This window comes from Macaca thibetana, chromosome 18 (genome assembly GCF_024542745.1).
Source record: "Macaca thibetana thibetana isolate TM-01 chromosome 18, ASM2454274v1, whole genome shotgun sequence".
NCBI classification, from domain to species: domain Eukaryota; kingdom Metazoa; phylum Chordata; class Mammalia; order Primates; family Cercopithecidae; genus Macaca; species Macaca thibetana.
The window spans coordinates 33,941,714-33,962,347 of record NC_065595.1 but is presented as its reverse complement, the minus strand read 5'-3'; the positions used below and the strand labels follow the sequence as shown (position 1 = coordinate 33,962,347).

Genomic DNA, 20,634 nt, shown 5'->3' with positions numbered 1-20,634 from the left:
TGTTCAGGAAGAGGTCTAGTCAGCACAAGAGTATGTCATCTGCCTTCACTGCCCCCTCTCTACTTTTTTTTTTTTTTTTTTTAGATGGAGTTTTGCTCTTGTTGCCCAGGCTGGAGTGCAATGGCACGATCTCAGCTCACCACAATCTCCGCCTCCTGAGTTCAAGCGATTCTCCTGTCTCAGCCTCCCGAGTAGCTGGGATTACAGATATGTGCCATCACGCCTGGCTAATTTTGTATTTTTAGTAGAGACAGGGCTTCTCCACCCTCTCTACTTTTTATACCCCACCCCCACCAACTGTCAGTCTTCCTTTTCCCACCCAGAAGCCCACAAATGTCAGCCTGCCCTACTATCAGCTCTTTTCAAGAGCGAATTCTCTGGCAATTCCAGCCTGTGAATGAGTTTCTGATTCTAATGTGTTTCCAGAAAGGAGACAACGTTTCAAAGGCAATGGCAGGAGACAAGGTTGAATCCAAAGGAATAAATCTCTAAGGGAAGACTCAGGAACACTGAAATCAAAGTTTGCTTTCTTACCAATAGCCTTTACTATTTCCTTGTGTAATTCATTTTTTTTTTTACACAATTCACATTTATTGAGCACCTACTACATAACAGGTGCCACACTAGGTGCTGGGAATTCAAAACTGAAGATGCACAACCACTGTCTTGCTGAGAAGATGGAAGCACAAACACATGAGCAAGGTCTTCACAGGCCTTCCTACTTGTGCAAAACACCCACTTAAATAGAAACATTTGCTGATTGAAAATTATTCCAGCTGGGTGCCATGGCTCACACCTGTAATCCCAGCACTTTGGGAGGCCGAGGCAGGTGGATCACTTGAGGTCAGGAGTTCAAGACCCAGCCTGGCCAACATAGTGAAACCCTGTCTCTACTAAAAGATACAAAAGTTAGCCAGCCCTGGTGGCAGATGCCTGTAGTCCCAGCTACTCAGTAGGCTGAGGGAGGAGAATTGCTTGCACCCGGGAGGCGGAGGTTGCAGTGAATCAAGATTGCACCACTGCATTCCAGCCTGAGCGATGGAGTGAAACTCTGTCTCAAAAAAAAAAAGAAAGAAAAAGAAAAAGAAAATTATTCCTATATGCTCATTAAATCAGTTCCCCTAAGGATGCTTATTGGACAACACATTATAGACCTAGACTTGAAATTAATAAAGCTATATGTCAATGTATATCTTATAGCTCGCACCTTTCTAATTCAGCCTGGACTTCCCCCAGCCTGTGACCAATAAGAAGATCTGACCACAGCCTTTTATGAGCACTATCTGGCTTGAATTTGCTTTGTGGTGCTGTTTGGAGTTTTCCAGACTAATCATTTGGACTAGCTCCTTCTCCTTGTGGCTCCTGCTTGAGTATATACAATGTATGAGTCATTTGCTTTTTTGCCCCTCTTCATCCTCTGGTTATATTTGGTACTTCCTGACTTCCTTTCCAAACTGTTAATAATAAATAACAGGTTGTACCACACTTCAACACCACACAACTATAGATAGCAAAACATGGCATGCACTGAATTATTCAATAGGTGAAGAATACCATGAAGCTCATCCCATCTTCCAGATTTGGAGAGTTGTTAATTGGGACAATGTACATGGTGTCCTCGTTAGGTCCTCCCCCAAGCTCTGCACATCTGCTGCCAGGAGCTGTCCTGCCCATTTTAAAGAAGGCAGAAGCTGCTCACACACCAGGGTAAAAACTCTTCAATATCCAGTTCCATTCTAACTACGTTAACCACTATTTCCCACATGTGGGGACCCTCATACTGCAGTCCTTCAACTAAGTGGGTACTTTGGGGTCAACTAGAAATGGATATTTGAAATTGGAATTGTCCAGGAAAATGTGGAAGGTGTGGTCACGCCATTTATTCTGTGACTACGGAAATTCTTGCTCAGATGGGAGCACTCCAGAAGCAAGTCAACTCAGCTGGTAATAATGTTGCATCAAAGGCACCTGAATTCCAAAACCAACTTGACAGAGGTCAGCTGTGTTTCTGGCCCTGCTGGCTCCCAGCTGATAGGAAAAAGGAAGCTGGCCCAGATCATGGAGAGAAGGGCAGAGAAAATAAAGGGCAAGGGGAGTAAGAAAGGCAGTAGGGAAGCAAGGACGTGGAGGAGAGAGGGAGGCAATGGGGAGGGAGAAAGGAAGGAGGGCCAAGAACAGCTAACAGGAAGAAAGGCAGAGGAGAACACAGGTGCAGTGAGGGGTAAGAGAAGTTACAGGTGAAACCGTGGAAAGAGGAAGGAAAGAAAAAGATGCTGGCAGCAGGAAAAGTTAGGAATGGAGCCCACGCAATGGCAATGGTTTCAGCCACTACCTGGAGACATCTGCCCAGAAACAGCTTCCCAGGGGCCCATCTGTCTGTCTTGCTCACTTGACTCACTTTTCTTTTCTTTTCTTTTCTTTTCTTTTCTCTCTTCTCTTCTCTTCTCTTCTTTCTTTCTCTTTCTTTCTTTCTTTCTCTTTCTTTCTTTCTCTTTCTCTTTTCTCTTTCTTTCTCTTTCTTTCTTTTCCTTCCTTCCTCCCTCCCTCCCTCTCCCTCTCTCTTTCTTTCTTTCTTTCTTGACAGGGTTTCACTGTCACTCAGGCTGGAGTGCAGTGGCACAATCTCAGCTCACTGCAGCCTCCGCCTCCCAGGTTCAAGCTATTCTCCCGCCTCAGCCTCCCAAGTAGCTAGGATTATAGGCATGTGCCACCACACCCAGCTAATTTTTGTATTTTTAGTGGAAATGGGGTTTACCATGTTGGCCAGGCTGGTCTCAAACTCCTGACCTCAAGTGATACGCCTGCCTTGACCTCCCAAAGTGCTGGGATTACAGGCATGAGCCACCATGCCTCGTCTTGACTAGCATTTTCTACCCCAAACCTCTTGAAGAACTCTTCCAGGAGTTCAGTAGGGAGGTACACACTTGCTGACTTACCTAGACTGCTCACCACCTGGGAGGCAGGGCCACTCAGCAGACAGGCCAGCATGGGAGGCTCAGCTTCCCAGGACAAGCATGGGCCCCCACCTCACCTGTGATGTCCAGAGCTCCCTCTGCACTTCCATGGAAAGAACTGTGGTCCCAAAGGCCAGCATAAGACCCTCCAGCCCAGGACACCATGTGTGGCCATCCCCACACCCTCAGGCACGTCTGTGGACATTTGCTCAACTGTTTTCTGACACCAGAGCCTCATCTTTCTCAAAGCATTGAATAAAAACATACATATCAGGGGTCCTTGAAAAACCCATTACTTCTCCTCTGCAGGGTCAATTTAATGTTTGTGTGTCAAAATCACCAGCAACAAAAATGTAAGCCTCTCTCTCAGGGAAACGTACGTGAGAGTTACCCCCTCCTTAGAAATACAAAAATTAAGAAACCAAACAGCTTAATCAGCCCCTGGGAATGCTTAGCTGGCAGGTTCCAGTCACACCCAGCTCCCAGCAGAGACAGTATCCTGCCTCATCTGCAAAAATTCTCCACAATACCCTCCCTGCAATGAGTGTGCCCAGCCTCAGAATATTCCATTTTTATTCATTCAACAAATATTACTGATCAAGAGGAAATAGCCACATGATAGGGCGCATAGCAAATCTCAGCACCATCTTGATGGAAATGGTTCTGCTCCAGCCAAGGGCAATCTCCCCTGTGGGCAGGGCAGGGAGTACCTGGGCAGGGGACTTCAGAGAAGCAGGGAACACCCACCTGACACCCGCTTCTTGATGCCACCCACCCACACACACCTACACACACTTGCTGGCTGATATCTGAAATCCCTGCAGCAGGGACAGAGCTTCGGCCCCCACCCCTAAATGGAGGTTTGAGACCAAGACTCCCCACCCTACCCCCCGGATAGAAGGGGCCAGTGAATCCCTGCTCGGTTGTGGTTGGGTCCTGTGCCTCATCCTTCAAACTCATTCACCCCCAGGTTAAAGGAACCAGGTGGGATACCAAAGTGCAGGGAGTTTTGAGCCACCGGAACGAGCCTGCTTCTTCCATCCTAGGAAGTGGACAATGTGGCAGGGGCTGCAGGGTCACCCCGGGTCAGGCTTCCCCCCTCCCTGGCCTTTTGCCGGGGTCTGTACCTGGAGCTGGAGTCACTGCCGCTCTGCACTGCTGGATCATCCGTGACATTAAAGAGCCCCGTCCAATTGGACAGCTGGTCACCACTCTGCCAACCAAACTGGAGGCCTCTGGCAAGAAAACGAGGCAGTTGGTACTCATGCTCATTTGCTGGGTTAAGCCTGCCTACCAGAGAGCCACATTCTGTCGCTGTGCCCAAGTGACACATCGCCTTGGTCACGCAGTTAAAGGAAGCAATGGTACTGACTCCAACCATGAGGACGGCGATCATAAACCACAGCACTCTGCAGTGCTCTCTGCTGTTCCGCACCCATCCCCTCATTCCATCTGTACCAGCAGGGCTGAGAGCACGCATTTCATACACAGGGACATTGAGACTTCGCGAGACAAAGGTCACAGAGCTCTTCTACCTCCTATACCGTGCCATCCCTCAATTCCTGCCTCCAGTTAAACCAAAAGAGTGCCAGCACCAGCACCAGCACCAGCATTTTGTCCTCCTCAAAAGCCAGACACACTTCAGAGCTTTTAATAAAATCTACAGTATTCCAGCACACAAGGATACCATTTTTGGTTCAAGATGTGCACTCAACACATGTTTATCTCCACTCCTTCCCCAACGCTCACTAAAATGACAGCAAAGGGATAAATACAGACATGCATGTGGGGAGAAGGCCATAGAAGGGGCCAGCAATAACATGCTGGATGATGAAAAGCACAAGGTCACGGACCTCACCAGAGAATGGACACCTGACTGCCTGCAAAAAGCAGATCTACTCGCAGTGAACAACTCAGGAAGGCTCAGGAATGGAAGGTCCCCAGGCCAGCAAAGGTGGGAGTGCAAAATGGAGCTAAGAGCAGGATTGTTTGAAGTCCACACAAAAAGCAGTTAGACAACCCTCTCCCCAATGCCCTGTGAATTCCCATACCAGGCCCTCTTCCCAAGCCCAGGCAGCCTGGCCACTCTAACTGCCCACCTCACAGATGTCAGGAGATTGCTTTCTGGGGAAACTGACTCACAGAAGTTCTGCGCTGTTTTCTTATATCAGAGACTCTGCACTGAAAACAGCGGGTGTGCCTGAAAGTCTGCTTACTGAGTGCACCTGGCTTCTGAATGCTTGGGCCACACACCTGCCTTCCAGGTTTGTTGAGGGATGGGTTTCTCAGGAGGGAAACTGACCTGCTCAAAAGAAACAGATATGGAGGAAAGGGTTGGTGCCTGCTTAATCGCCCCAGGGCAGGCTTTCTCAGCCTGGCACTATGGCATCTGGGGCTGGCTACTTCTTTGTTGTGGGACTGTCCTGTGCATTATAGGATGCTGAGCAACATCCCTGCTCTCTACCACTAGACGCCAGCAGCATTGTACCCCGGACCCTTCTGTTGCGGCAATCAAAAATGTCTCCAGACATTGCCAGTGTCTCCTGGGGGCAAAATTGCCCCAATTGAGAATCGCTGTCTATAACAATCCACAGAGCTTCCAAGAAACCTTCTAGTGACTTGCTGGCCCTTAAATATAAACAGGCTATTAGGACCATCAGCATGTGAAGAAAACGGTAACGGTCAGAGAACAAAACAAAACAAAACAGCTTTCTCTGCTCATGCCCAGTGTGGTCTCAATATGCAGAACGATGCCAGTGAACTCATAAACCTGTACCTCCCAAGGAAATGCTACACCAGCAACCATGTCATCAGTGCCAAGGACCATGTGTCCACGCAAAAGGACACAGGCGAAATTGACAAGGTTACAGGCAGGTTTAATGACCAGTTTAAAACCTGTTATCCAGAGGGCCATTTGCAGGATGGGTGAGTCAGATGATTCCATTCTCCGACTGGCCAAAGCCAATAGCATCGCCTCAGAAAGAACTTTTGACTGGACAGAATCATGGATGTGAAATAGTTCTGTAAATAAATAGTGAAGCCAGGCTTGTTGGCTCATGCCTATAATCCCAGCACTTCGGGAGGCCGAGGTGAGTGGATCACCTGAGCTCAGGAGTTTGAGACCAGACTAGACAACATGGTGAAACCCCATCTCTACAAAAAATACAAAAATTAGCTGGGCATGGTGGCACTCGCCTTGGGAGGCTAAGGCAGGAGAATCCCTTGATCCTGGGAGGTGGAGGTTGAAGTGAGCCGAGATCACACCACTGCACTCCAGCCTGAGCAAGAGAGTGAGACCCTGTCTTGAACGAATGGATGAATGAATGAATACATAAATAAGTAAATAGTGAAACACTTATAAAAAGAATGCAGGGGGAAAAAGACAAATGAAAAAAGAGGAAGGCCGAGCGTAGTGGCTCACGCCTGTAATCCCAGCACTTTGGAAGGCCGAAGCAGGCGGATTGCCTGAGGTCAGGAGTTCGAGACCAGCCTGGCCAGCATGGTGAAACCCTGTCTCTACTAAAAATACAAAAATTAGCTGGGCATGGTGGCAGGTGCCTGTAATCACAGCTACTCGGGAGGCTGAGGCAGGAGAATCGCTTGAACCTGGGAGGTGGAGGTTGCAGTGAGCTGAGATCATGCCATTGCACTCCAGCCTGGGTGACAAGAGTGAAACTCCATCTTAAAAAAAAAAAAAAAAAAGGAAATTTTTTTTTTCAATAAAACCCTTAATAATAAATAGCCTCTAAGCTAAGGGAATGGGGAAGCAGATGGTCACTGGAGCTGGGAACTGATCCATCCATATCTCCAATAACAGGCTGAGTGCCTGAGTCTCTGCACCTCTTGAGGCCTCTTTAAAGATAACTGTCTCAGTTGCTTTCAAAGTCCTTGACTGCAAGTATCACAGATCTGAGCCTTCTTCTATGATGCCCATGCATGCCCCTCTTCAGAAGTCTAACTCACCTCCCAAGCGTGTTTCAGCTTGGTCTCTCAGCCAGACCCGAGGCTGAGGAGGCTCCTTGGGGCCCTGCTAGCAGAGAGCTGCACACATGAGGTGCTCCAGCGATGCTTTGCTGAGTGACAGTAGACCCCGTTCTCATACACTCCAGGCTCCACAGCAATGGGGAGCTCAGAGCAAAAGGTACAACTCACAGGACAGAGGCCAAAGCCAAACAAAATGCTTGTCCAGTTCTTAGTCCATTCAAAAAACAGAAGTGCTCCGGTCTGGTTCTGATTCAATAGTTATTCATTTATCCATTTGTTTATTTATTGAAGTGGTTGTTTCCTTTCAAAGAGATCACCAAGGTATTTCTTGGAGAAAATTTGGGCTTGGTTTATTCGGAAGAGAGACACTTTGAGCACCTATTACGAACCCAGCCCTTTACATAAATGGTCTCAATTCCTACAAACGCCTCACACAGAAAATCTCATGATAGGGCCACGCATGGTGGCTCACACCTGTAATCCCAGAACTTTGGGAAACCGAGACGGGTGGATCACTTGAGGTCAGGAGTTCGAGACCAGCCTAGCCAACATGGTGAAACCCCGTGCCTACTAAATATACAAAAATTAGCTGGGTGTGGTGGCACATGCCTGTAATCACGGCTACTCTGGGAGGCTGACGCATGAGAATCACTTGAACCCGGGAGGCTGAGGTTGCAGTGAGGAGAGATCATGTCACTGCACTCCAGCCTGGGTGACAGAGCAAGATGAAAGAAAGAAAGAGAGGAAGAGAGGAAGAGAGGAAGGAAGGAAGGAAGGAAGGAAGGAAGGAAGGAAGGAAGGAAGGAAGGAAGGAAGGAAGGAAGGAAGGAAAAGAAAGAGAGAGAAAGGAAGGAAGGAAGAAGGAAAATCTCATTATCTCCATTTACAGCTGATGAAATACGCAGCTCAGAGAGGTTTAGCAGCTTGCCCAAGTAACAAGTAGCCAAGCTAAGATTTAAACCAAGGGCTAACTCTAAATGCTTCTACTCCTAAAAGCCTTTACCAAACAGCCTAGAGGCCAAGAAAACAGTAATATTTCCACCCGAGATTTTGCAAACTAGCTAGTTCACAAACATATTAAATCAACGTCCAGCCCAGGAGTCTGCTATGAGACTCACGGGTCCTTAAAAATAGTCTAACCAGCTAGACTTCTTCCCACAAAATGCATGAATGGTCAGCTATCCAACCACACTGTCCTCCTACCCATGGTGAGACCCCAAGTCCCTTCACATGGCAGTCCCCTCCCAGGACTATAGAAGTGAGGGACTACTGAGCAGAAAATATGATAACTTAGAAAGACACTCATTATTAAATGGGGGGAAAAAACAAGCTACAAAAGGAGATACACAGTAGTAGTTCCATTTATGTAAGGTTTTATACCAGAAATCTGGTTACTTTTGTAGCTGGAATTAAAGTTTATTCTTTCTTTTGGTTTAGCAATGTTTACTCATTTATCTCAAAAAAACCTAATTGCATAATTTTCAAAACCAATGTATTATATAATTTAAATTCCATTCCTGAACTAAGGATAGGATCTATTATTAGTCAAAGAAACCCAATGAGGAAGGTGCGTGGAGGTATAAAGGAAGATGACAAAAGGAAAAACATTTCATGGCTGGGCACGGTGGCTCACGCCTGTAATGCCAGTACTTTGGGAGGCCATGGTGGGAGGATCACTTGAGGTCAGGAGTTTGAGACCAGCCTGACCAACATGGTGAAACCCTGTCTCTACTTAAAAAAAAAAAAAAAAAAAAAAAAAATTTATCCAAGCATGGTGGTGCGTACCTGTAGTCCCAGCTACTTGGGAGGCTGAGGCAGGAGAATTGCTTGAACCTGGGAGGCAGAGGCTGCAGTGAGCTGAGGTTGCGCCACTGCACTCCAGTCTGGGTGACCGAGTGAGACTCTGTCTCAAAAATAATAATTAAATAAAACAAATTTGTAAAAAACGTTAAAAAACAAAACATTTTGTTCACTCATTCATTTATACAACATTTATTGAGCATCTACTATGCATCAGGAACTGGTAGTTGCTGGGCCAAGTAACAGCAAAGAGCAAACTCTTGTTTCCAAAATGCTCACCATAAAATTGAGATAAGTACACTAACACACATGGAAATATTAGCAAACAAGAGAGGACAAAATCAAGTGCTTAAATGGAATGCTGTAACTGGTTTTTTATGTCTAATTTATTTTTTCAGAAGGAAAATATTTGAAGTGAATATGACAGGATGTTAACATTTGTTAACACTGCTAATTCTCAGTCATGACTGCATGAATGTTTGTTATATTGTTCTCCATATTCCTTTGTAGTCTATATTTCTACAATAAAACTACATGTTAAAATAAGTTTTAAGTCCAGGCACGGTGGCTCGTGCCTGTAATCCCAGCACTTTGGGAGGCCAAGGTAGGGGAATCATGAGGTCAGGAGTTCAAGACCAACCTGGCCAAGATGGTGGAACCCCATCTCTACTAAAAATACAAAAAAATTAGCCAGATGTGGTGGCGCACGCCTGTAATCTCAGCTACTAGGGAGGCTGAGGCAGAGAATTGCTTGAACCCGGGAGGCGGAGGTTGCATTGAGTCAAGATGACGCCACTGCATTCCAGCCTGGGTGACACAGCGAGACTTCATCTCAAAAAACAAACAAACAAACGACAACAACAAAAAAACAAGTGCTTAACTGTGCTAAACTGGTAATCACTAACAAGGCCTTAGAGTAGCCAAGGTCAGCTTCCTGGACTCAGTCAGCCTTGCAGAATCTTTGCACCTTGCACGTTAAGCTAGGATTGAACACAGCCTTGAACCTAAGGAAATAGAACATATAAAGAATTATGTAAACTGATTTATTCAAGACTGAATTCAGATATTTAGAGGCCCCAAGCACTGAAAAGTGTGTGGTGCCACCTCACGCCCATACTTACTCAAAAGTTATGTGCCTGTTAAAATAAAAATAGCTCTGTCTGGATTTTCTGATTATGAAATCCGGGATATGTTTATGGAGACTCAGCTTTTCTCTGTCGTGTGGTTATTGCTGACAACCTGGCTCAGCCAGGTCCCCGGTTGTGTAACCCACAGCCATGTAACTTAGCCCCTTGCTCTCGTGGCAATGAATCCTACAGCCATCAGAGGGTGGGGAAAGCTGCCCATGCTTCCCCGAGCCAACTACCAGGGGAATTTCAGGACAGAAGGCAAAAATCACATCTTGGGGAAGCAATTTAAAAACAGGTAGAATTACCTCCATTAATAATACCCTCCAAAAATTGTAAGACATTATCTTATTAAAATTTTTGCCAATGGATTAAAATATATATATGTTCCAGGCACTGTGACAGATTTACAGTTATTTCAAATCCTCCCAAAAGCCTATAGGTGGGCATTAGTATGCCATTTCATAGATGAGGAAACTGAACCTAGGGAGATTAGAGTTACAACCTGCCCAGATACTGTGAAGAACAGAGAAAGTATTCAAGCCCAAGCCCAACGCCAGGGCCCATGTTTCCTCCTTCTCTCCTTTAACCCCATGTTCTCATGCTCTTTTTTGGGGGTAAAAAGACTTTTCCATTGTCCAGTATTTTTAATATTGTTCGAGCTGCTGCCATTGCTGTGGACTGTTTAATGATGAAGTCTATATAAAACAAACCATGGCTAGGCGTGGTAGCTCACGCCTGTAATCCCAGCATTTTGGGAGGCTGAGGCAGGCAGATCACAAGGTCAAGAGGTCAACATGGTGAAACCCTGTCTCTACTAAAAACACAAAAATTAGCTGGGCGTGGTGGCATGCACCTGTAGTTCCAGCTACTCGGGAGGCTGAGGCAGGAGAATCGCTTGAACCTGGGAGCGGAGGTTGCAGTGAGCTGAGATCGCACCACTGCACTCCAGCCTGGTGATGGAGTGAGACTCTGTCTCAAAAATAATAATAATAATAACCATAGAATATTGTAAAATGAAGAGGCTGAACTAAGTCATCTCTGAGATCCTTTTCCATTTTGATTGAAGAGCCAAAGTCACAGAATTTCTGGCACTAGAGGAGGCCAGTGGAGGCAATTTTGTGGGGGACACAGGAAGGGGAGGAAGTGGCACATGTGTAGCTCTCCATTCACAGTGTGTGGGCTCCTGCACAATCTGCCTTTGCATATGGTAGGCCTGGGGCCAAGCGTGTGCGAGTGCCCACTCAGATGCTGGAATCTCCAGGATGGCTGAACAAAAAGAGGATGAATCTATGGGGCACAGGGCACTTGGCGCCATGGACTTGGGTTCCCCACAGAAGCCCCACCCCTGACGCCAGAGCCCAGGACCCCATGTGCTGACTGCTCAACCCAGTGGGGCACAGCGTGCAGCCCAGGTCACCAAAAGACTGGTCATGTGCTCAAGACAAAATGCAACCGAACCCATCCTTGCAAACCACCTCCAATAGCCTCCTGCTCCAGGTTGAGGCCCCCACAGGCTCTGGAGGGTGAAACTGAAGCCACTGTCATTGCTATGCTCTGTTTTTCAGGTCAGTAGAGGACAGGAAGGCAGCTGCTTCTTAGATGGTCTCCTAGGTCTTCATACCTTCCCTGCCCAATGTCCTAAACACTGCCATCAGAGTGAGCTTCCTAAGGAGTATCCCAATAGCACCACTTGTCTGTTCCAGAACCTTCCAAGACTCCCCACGACGCAAAGGACAGGATTCCAGACCCTAAACTCAGTTCCCCAGCAGTGGTCCTGCAGTTTCACTTGCACCCCTCTGCAAACCTCATCTTTTTAAGCCACCATTGTGCTCCCACACTCATCCTGCGCCCCACCTGCCTCAATGTCCCTCAACCTTCAATGTCTAGCTGAAGCACCACCACTTCCCTGAGGCCCTTCTTGACCACTCCGACCCAGCCTACTGGGCCATCCCACCTTGGAACAAGTCAGCACTTACTCTCAAACCCCCTACATCTTCTCATCCTGCCTGACTCAGCAGTCACTTCTGCCTGTCTATCTCTGAGTTCTGTCACCCCTACATAATTATGGTCCTTCCTAGGGAAGAAACTAGACTTTATATCTAAACCTGAGCCACAAATTGTCTTTTTCAAGGTCCTTAAGCAATCAGAGTGGGGAAAGGGGGCTAGGGGTGAGTGCCTTGAGGTTCTAGAACTATGAGATCCTGAGCTCCACCCTCCCCAGAGGCCCCTTTAAAGAAAATTGGAACAGGAGAGTCTTACCAGTCCTGGGAAAGAGGAAGAAACAGAGGGAGGGGAGGCCAGCCAAAAACACATGCCAGACTGCTTGTTGAGTTCAGCCCTCCAGGGGCAGGCAAAGGGGCTGCAGCCATAGAGATGTTAGAGGTGCCACCAGGCAAACTTCCACCCAAGAGACAAGGTGTACAGTGGATCATCCAGAGCTAGTAAGGGGCACCAGGCAGGGAGGGGTGTGAGTTGAAGGGCCACAGGGGCTGTCCCCTGTCCCTAAAGTATCTTACCCATTAACCTGTCACTCAGACTCCAAAAGAATGACAGTGTTGCGGCCTACAATTACAAATGGACTTCTTCAATGTTAGGAGATACTGCTGCTGACCTCAAGAACTGACAGTCTGGTTTTAACCATTAATTGGGAAATGACCACCTTGCACAGGTGGGGTCCTGGGAAGAGTCCAGAGGTTGGGGGGTAGCGAGAGGACAGAAAAAGCAGCGAGCTGGAGAAGGCCAGGCCAGGGCTCTGCTAAGAACTGCAGCACTAATCCCAGAAACTGCTAGTTCTCAGTGAGGGGCAAATAGCTCCAATTGCTAAACAGCCTTTCGCAGGATTTTAGGCAGAAGTGCCAATTTGATGAGGAAGAAGGCTCTGGATAAGAAGGTGTTATCAGTGCCTCTCCATCACTCACACACCTGCAGCTGCCATGTTCCTTTAAAGGTGTTAACACCAGCCCCATAGGTGGCACTTTCTTCAGAGCTTCAATAGCCATCCAAACAGATGACTCACCTCTGGGCAATGCCTGCCTCTAGAGATTCTTGGATAGAGGGGTTCACATTCCACCATTCACCAGCACTGTGATTCTCAGCACTGAAACTCTCAGCACTGAACCTCTTTAAGTCTCAGTTTTCTCATCTGTCAAAGAGGATGAATAATCCTCAACCTAAGGATATAAACAGTCTACAAAAGCAGACATATAAATGCTAACATGCATATAAAGGCTTTTACATCTAATAATGCACAATTAAAATGTATTTAACCCAATGTTTGCATCCAGAAAAGATAACGGAGTGGTTGATGGACAAGGTGAGAAATCTTCCTTTCCATTTGTACACACTTTCGTAACTTTTGATTTTATACATGCTTGCATTACTTTTTCAAAAAATAAATAAAAGTAGGCCTGGCACTTTGAGAGGCCAAGGCAGGGGGATAGCTTGAACTCAGGAGTTTGAGACCAGCCTGGGCAACATAGTGAGACTCTGTCTCTACCAAAAAAAAAAATCAAAAAATTAGAGCTTGGGAGGCTGCGGCAGGAAGATCTTTTGAGCACAGGAGGTTGAGGCTGCAACTAGTCATGATCACACCACTGCACTCCAGCCTGGGTGACGGGGCAAGATGCTGTCTCAAAAAATAAAAATAAAAGTAAATAAGCAAAAGTAGGCTGGGCACAGTGGCTAATGCCTGTACTTCCAGTGCTTTGGGAGGCTGAAGTGGGAGGAGAGACCCGGAGTTCAAGGCTGCACTGAGCTATGATTGTGCTACTGCACTACAGCCTGGATGACAGAGCAACACCCTGCGTCTAAAAAAGAAAAAAGAAACAACAACAAATATTTACAAAAAATAAACAAAATTAAATTTTGGTGTGTGTTTAATCTGACTAGTAACCAAAGACATGCAAATGAAAATAATACAATCTTATTTTTAACCTATCAAATTGGTAAAATATATGTAATGTTAATACTCAAGGCTGGTCTTTGGTATCAACTTTCTGAAAGAGGATTTGGAAATATCTATCAAAAGGTTTAATAATGCTTATACCTTTGGTCCCAGTGATACCCCTTTCAGGATTTTATCCTCAGGAAATTATCAAAATCACAAAGAGGGTTTGAACCAGACAGACTGTTGTCTCAAGTCTTATTAATCAGGCAACCTAAACAGGCACCATTAGGAAAAGGCTGGGGACTGCAGTGCTTCAGAATGATGGGAGGGCTGGCACGGTGGCTCACACTTGTAATCCCAGCACTTTGGGAGGATGAGGCAGGAGAATTGCTTGAGCCCAGGAGTTCTAGACCAGCTTGGGCAATATAGTGAGACCCCATCTCTACTAATTTTTTTGTAATTGGCCGCGCATAGTGGCACACACCTATAGTCCCAGCTATTTGGCAGGCTGAGGCAGGAGGATCACTTGAGCTTGGGAGAGTGAGGCTACAGTGAGACCTGACTGTGCCACTGCACTCCAGGCAGACCCTGTCTCAAAAAAAAACAAAGAAAAAAAAACCACATGGATGGCCATGTAACCACCAAAACATCATATATATAAAGACGTTTTAAATGACATAGGGAAACCATTAAATTTAAGCAAAAAAAGTCAGAATATATGTGTAAATTCACTATTATTTCATACATCTTTTTAAAAAGTGCTTAGTGGAAAACCTGAAAGAAAACAAGTCAAAAAGTTCTGATGTCTCTGAGTGGTAGGATAATGTGAAATTTTTTTTTCCTGCTTCTTCCTACTTTTTGGCTCTGAAAGCTTTACGATGAACAATGTATTATTTTTATAACCACATTAAAAAGTGGGAACAATGTAAACTCAAAACAATAATAGTAATAATAAAATAATAATCCTAGACAACTTTCTAGGTTGCTTAGAGGCACGCAGTAGGTCCTCAATAAATTCTTCTGGGACTGTCTCAAATAAGAGAAGAAGCCTTCTTTTTATTCCTCTCCTTTTTCTTAGAGTATTACGTTAGCAAACTTGTAAGTACTTTCTCTTCTTTAAAACGTGTAGATAAATCATTTTCAAAATTAAACAGGTTTGTGGCCGGGCGTGGTGGCTCACGCCTGCAATCCCAGCACTTTGGGAGGTCAAGGTGGGTGGATCACAAAGTCAGGAGTTCGAGACCAGCTTGGCCAATATGATGAAACCCCATCCCTACTAAAAATACAAAAAAATTAGCCAGGCGTGGTGGCACAAGCCTGTAATCCCAGCTACTCGGGAGGCTGAGGCAGGAGAATTGCTTGAATCCGGGAGGCGGAGGTTGCAGTGAACCGAGATCACGCCACTGCACTCCAGCCTGGGTGACAGAGTGAGACTCTGTCTCAAAAAGAAAAATTAAACAGGTTTTTCTTCAGTTTTATGACCCAGGGCCTTCCTTCTCAAAAATCTGGGAGCTATCTCTTTGAAATGTAAAAATCAAGGAAGACAGTACTCCTATTTCCAAGTTTCTGCAGGAAGGTAGGAATCTCACTTCAGTGGGTGTCTTGCTCCGGCTTGCAAAACTATCTCCTGTCATAAAGATATGAGAAGTTTGTTTCTCCTCTGGATAAAGCCAATTAGCTAACACAGATGGTCACCCCAACTACCAGGTGAAGTGAAGATGAACTCTGTGTGACAAATGGCTCTGTCAACTACAGGAGGGCTAGTTGTTTATCCGGAGAAGATGCGGGTAGCGGTTGTAGCTGCCTGGCTATGTCAAGGGGGAGATTTCTTTCTGTCTTTGCAGTCTCTTAGCAGATTGCTTGTGATGAGCACTACATTCTGATTTAACGCTTATTCAATAATAAAAATATTTTCTTTCTCTACCAAAAGAAAAAGAAAAAGGCCTTTTGGTAACTCGGCGTTGCACAAACAGGAGGAATGGTAATGACGATGATGGCTGGTATTAACACAAAAATGAAAAATGACGAAAACAAAACAGGGACAGTTGTTTCATGCTGAAAATGTCATGCCTTTCTCCTGAGTAACTGCTACTACCCATACCCGTCGGGGAACTAGAGGTCACCCACCGATCACCGGGCTCAGGGCCCCCTTCACCTCCCTCTTGCCCCAGCAGGAAAGCCCAGGCCCCTGTGGAAAGCGAGGACCCCAAGGATCAGCAGCCAGAGTGGCTGGAGCCACTGATCTGAAAGCCCTTCCTGACCCAAGTCTTGACCAAGAACAAAGCCAAATCTGCTTCTCCTTCAAGACAACTCAGTCTCAAGCCAGCAGCCACCCCAGAACAGATGCCCTTACCTTCCTGATGGATCCATCCTGGCCAGGGGAGGACCCTGCTCATCCTATGACCGTCATCTCTAAAGTTAGGGATGGCACCATAACATTCACACTTTTGCTCAAGAAGCTCTCCTTAGAGAGCTCATCTGTGCTCTTCTTGGACCTTTTAGAGTATCACGCACCCTGGGTAAAACAGCCAATAAAAGTAAAACTGCACATTAATCATTTATATTTCCACAAAGTGCTTCACTTCTACCAGGGAGCAAATTCAAACCTGGGCATGAGGGGGCTGGACAGAGAACGAGCAAAGTGAAGGCAACAAGAACGGGGAAGGGTGTCTGCGCTGCCTGAGATATGGGAAGACAGGCCTCGGGTTGCCACTTTGCTTATTTGTCCAAGAGGTGCAGGAAGTCCAGGCTTTTATTTTTCATTTCCCAGTTCTTAAAGGTTGCCAATGAATCCAAACTTGAAACACTGTGCAGACCAAATACGACATGCTGTAGGCTGTGGACCGTGACAGTCCCTGAGTTGCAGCATCTTGCTCTATCCTGACCCCAGTCCTGTGAGGGAGGGAGGCAGAGTACACCGTCAGCCATCACAGCTGAGGAAACGGGCATAGAGTGGAAAGTTAGCTCAAGCCACCTGGGGGCAAAGATAGGCCTGGAACCCAGGAGTCCTGACTCCTAGTTCAGTCCTCTCAGCACCCAAGGTCTGGATCCTGTCCTGGGAGTCAGTTGCACACAGCATACCTTGGGGTCTTCCCATATTGGGGTGCTGGGTCAGTGACCTCAGCCTTCTGGCCTCATGCACAACACACCTGTTCCCCTTTGCTACCATCCTCACACTGGCCCAGGTGAGCGCATTCCAGGGCCCTGCCTGTCACTACCCCCACCCTCTTTACAGGCATACAATAGGAATGAGAATGACTGTACTCCCTATCATTACAGGGATAACCTTGAGTAGGTGCTATTCGTTAAAAAAACAATAAAAGAAGTATATCATTCACAAACGTTGCTATTTAACTTTTGTGGGAGGATAATCTACTGAATTATTCATTTGTATTTTCCTTCCTCCATTCTAGAAAGGTAGCTTGGTTTTTTCATCTTCAACCCAGGGCCAACTGGGTTGTGGGGGCTGAAAGGTTTCAGTGCTCAAGAAATTGTGCTGTGAAGAAACTGTGTAAGAGAGTCCTGGGGGAGGAGGGGGGCCAGTGCCTCTGGGTCTGGGGAGGGCTGTGGTGGAAGTGGTGAGACCATGGCCCAAACCAGGAAGCCCGTGCTAGCAGCTTAAGGTCCCTCTCTCCACATCCCTCACAAGGGATAGTAGGACCTCAGAAAGGGGCAGCTTGGGAGGCTGGACCCAGGGCTTCAGAAGCCTCCAGAAAGCAGTGAGCAGATCAGCAAGGCCAGCACAGCCCAGGGGGCCCACGGCATTGTTCTGTTCCACACAAGACCCCCAGGGTCTTCACACAATCCTAGGAGGGGGAAGACCCCGAAGGCACCTCAACACTGGTGGATTCAATTTCTCATAAACTGGTGGGTAAGGTTTAGTCATGTTTTTAATGAAAAGAGAATTTAAAAATGAGCCATTTCTTTCACACCAAGCCAAGCTTGTGAAATAAAATGTATAATTGCTTTCCTATTGTTAATTAGCAAATCACTTGCATTGGACCTCACAGTGTATTGAGGGTACCTTTCTTTTCCCATTCATTCTATTTTTATCTTGTTATATATGTATAATATTTATTTTATTATATTATCCTATATTGGTCCAACAGCCATCCCAGACCACATACTGAGGCTCAACAGCAAGCAAGCCACCAAAGCCTTGCCCCAGCAACTCTTAATTTTCACCAGAGGGAGACAGATATGATGACAGTAAACTAATAGGCGACAAAATGCGCCATATGCTAAAGGGTGAAAGGTGTTGTGGAAGAAATAAAGGGAAGAAAGGGGGATAAGGGGCTTGGGGTCAGGGAGGAATGTTATTCCACACAGGGCAGTCGGGGAGGCCTCTCTGGGAAGGGGACACGTGAGCAGGACAGGAAGTGGGTGATGAGGGGCCAGCCCAGGTGGATGCGCTAGATGAGGCCTGTCCCCTGCAGACGCAGAAGCGAGAGGAGGATGAGCTTTCACTGGTGCTGAGTGAGCCAGGGGCAGGATGGCCAGTGATGGGACATCAGTTCATGGAAGAAAGGAACACCACCTTTCTGGGGTCCCTCAAAGCCATGTGAGAGGAAGGTGGGCCCAATTTCATCTCTGGAGGAGCCAAGAACTCAGCCAGGAGTCTCTATGGGATGGGCCCAGAATGTAGGCCTCTCCCTGCCCCTAGGGGGCTCTGACTGCCCTTTCCCCACCCGCCCCCCAAAGCCCTCCACCATCCCCAGGTCTAAGTAAGGAGATAGGCCTCTCAGAGAAGGTGCTAGGACCTTCCCACCTAGATCAAAGTGGAGATGCTGCCGGTTGCGCAGCGTTCTCAGCGGGATGAACAGGCGCAATGACCAGGATCTGCGCTCCCTTGCCTGTCCATGCTCCTGACTCACTCTGTGACTCATGTTACTTTCCTGTGATTCTCCAGAGGGTAACAATTCCCTCATCAGAAAAAGGAAGGGGTTTCATTCACCAGGGTCCACCTGGGGGGCCTTTCATTGGTGGCACAAGAAAAGATGCTGCAGGGCAGGAGTGTCTGGAGAGAGGAGAGGAACGGAGAGACCCCCAACCCCTAGGCCGTCCCCCCACATTCCCCCAATCTCCACCCTAGAAGGGAAAGGAGGAAAGTGGTGAGGCTATGACAGACATTGGGGCAGATGGGGCTCTGCAGGTGGCAGCAGGAAGGCCTCCTTGGGACCCTTGGTCCTGTGTCCTGGGGTCCTGATGAGCAGGCGAGCATCCTGGATTCTAAAGCCATCAAGGCTCTGCAGGCCCAGGGGAGTGCAAGCACTTATAGTGCCAAGGCAAGGGGAGGGGGGAGTGCACACCAGGGCACCCAGCCATGGGAGGGGTCCGGAGAGGGACAGAACAAGCTCCAGGTAGAGCCCTGGGACGGCCTCCAGTCTTCATGCTGCAATGGCCTGAGCCTAGGCCCCCAAGGCCAACCTCAGTGCGTTTCTGCTCCCCAGCCTAGTGTCCCAGGCCCCCACTGTCAGCCCACCCCCTCCCAGATTGTCTCCACTGCTCACCTCAGGAAGAGACCGACACAAGCGGGCACCTGGGGCCATCCAACAATGTCATGCCCCTTCCAACTGCTCTTTGTCAGATATTTCATTTAAAGGAAGGGCTCCTACAAGAGGTAAACAGGCGGGGGGAAGGGGTGTGCACCAGTCTTGCAGCTCTCCTCTGCATTCAGGCCCTAAACGCACGCCACAGTGAGTACACTGCAGACCCCTCCCTTCTCCTTGGGGGTCCAAGGAGAGATGTGGACATGGTGGGTGACGGTCCCCTCAAACGCTCAACCAAGCATTCATCCCAACCACTCTGTCTGTCAAGAGCTCCCACAAATAATGTTTTATTCATCGTATGACATGCCTGGATTCCCCGTGTGCACACGTGTGCATGCATGTGTGTGTGCACCTGTGTGTGTGCAAGCCTCCGAGGTTAGCGCCTATACTCTCTCCCAAGCCTATGGAACCCAGTCCCACTGAACCTAACCAACCATTTCATTCCTGCACCTGGCTGTTTGCTTCTACAAGTTTCCTTGTTATGGGTTGGATTGTGTCCCCCCAGAATTCATAGCTGAAGTCCTACCCACACCCAACCCCAGCACCGGTGATTTTGACCTTAGCTGGAAACGGGGTCCTTGCAGATGCAATTAGTTCAGCAAGATGATGTCATACTGGAGTAGGGTTGGCCCTAATCCAATATGACTGGTGTCCTTTTGAAAAGGGGAAATTTGGTCATAGAGACCACAAAGGAGACCACTAGGTGAAGATGAAGGCAGAGATCTACAAGCCAAGGAGCACTGAAGATTACCTGCAAACCACCAGAAGTAGGGAAGAGGCAAAGAATAGATTCTTCCTCGCAGCCTTGGAAGGAACTGCTGCTGATATCTTGATATCAGACTTCCAGCCTCCAGAACTGTGGGACAGTAACTCTCTGTGGTTTCAGCCCTCCAGTGTGTGGTCCTTGGTACAGCAACCCTGGTAGTATACCTGGGGTTGCCTCTCTAATCCTTTGGGCAGAAATCTTACTCTTCCTTTTCCAGGCTCCACTCAGAGCCTGAATCTTGTCCAGTGGTTCCCAAATTGACTCTGTGGAACACTGGGACACCCTTTGAGCCTCTGCAGAGGAGAAGAGGGAAAATGGTGGAGGCAGGGTTGGGAACGAGTGAACTAGGTGGGCAGGACTGGAGCCCCCATCCTGTTTCAAGCAGAGCATCCTTACTTCTAAGGTGAGCATGGACTCCTACACAGTCCTTGGCCAGAGGGGTCTCTCTGCTCTCTGATTCCAGCAGCAATGAACAAGAGTTTGCACCATCCACTTGGCACTTAGCATATAAGATAGTTGTAAATTCTTCATGTGCGTTTGAGCCCTCCCTGCCCTACCCCAGGAG

At 47.4% G+C, this 20,634-nt stretch overlaps 1 protein-coding gene across 2 annotated transcripts in view; it reads right to left on the bottom strand.

Moving 5' to 3' along the window:
- Positions 1-20,634, bottom strand: part of ST8SIA5 (ST8 alpha-N-acetyl-neuraminide alpha-2,8-sialyltransferase 5) — a 103,103-nt gene that overhangs the window by 57,104 nt on the left and 25,365 nt on the right. Inside the window, exon 2 of one of the 2 annotated variants that reach the window (XM_050767965.1) lies at positions 4,082-4,189. The exons of the other annotated variant lie outside the window; for it this stretch is intronic. Within the exon in view, the coding sequence (XP_050623922.1) occupies positions 4,082-4,189 (108 nt within the window). The remainder of the gene's footprint in view (positions 1-4,081; positions 4,190-20,634) is intronic. 2 annotated transcript variants of the gene reach the window in all.